At 44.2% G+C, this 643-nt stretch overlaps 1 protein-coding gene across 1 annotated transcript; it reads right to left on the bottom strand.

Annotated features, from left to right (window-relative positions):
* Positions 1 to 16: 16 nt before the first annotated feature.
* LOC103523682 (repetitive proline-rich cell wall protein 2-like) lies at positions 17 to 637 on the bottom strand (the record flags this gene model as incomplete). The annotated part of the gene is made up of 1 exon (XM_008488703.1): positions 17 to 637. A coding segment is annotated over one exon (621 nt), but the record flags the coding sequence as incomplete, so codon positions are not given.
* Between the last annotated feature and the right edge of the window lie 6 nt (positions 638 to 643).

The raw sequence follows: 643 nt of genomic DNA, 5'->3' as shown, positions 1-643 counted from the left end.
GAGGTCAAGGGTTGGTTTAGTAGTGTTGTGAGTTATGATTGCTATGAGAATAGTGATGGTCATGTTCATATACTGGTATATGTTTTACTACTTGATATGGGACAGGAACTTTGACAGGATATTTGACAGCAACTTTGACAGGATATGGCACATGTTTTTCCACGGTATGGGGCACAGGCTTGGCTACGTGGACGGCATAGGGTTTAGGTATGTACACAGGGTATGGTTTGTCCACAGGTACCTTCACTTCTACTGGTACTCGCTTCTCTACAGTGTAAGGCACATGTTTAGTGACAGGTACATGTACGGGGTAAGGTCTATCCACAGGCACAGGGACAGGGTAGGGAACTCGCTTCTCAACTGTCACGGGAACTTTCTTCTCCACAGTCACGTGATAAGGTTTGGGAACAGACACAGGATAGGGGCGATCAACTGGGACTTTCACGGGAGTTGGAACGTGCTTGATAACTTCATACGGTTTTGGAACTTTAATGTGTACATCATACGGATGTAAAACTTCGTGAACGATTTTGTACGGTTTGCGTACAATCACAGGGTACGGTTTATCGTAAGGAACTTTCACATACACAGGATACGGAACTTGCTTCTCTATTTTCACAGTGTATGGTACAGGTATTTCTTT

Source organism: Diaphorina citri, unplaced genomic scaffold, assembly GCF_000475195.1.
Source record: "Diaphorina citri unplaced genomic scaffold, Diaci psyllid genome assembly version 1.1 scaffold32747, whole genome shotgun sequence".
NCBI classification, from domain to species: domain Eukaryota; kingdom Metazoa; phylum Arthropoda; class Insecta; order Hemiptera; family Psyllidae; genus Diaphorina; species Diaphorina citri.
This window is presented reverse-complemented; position numbering and strand designations above follow the sequence as displayed.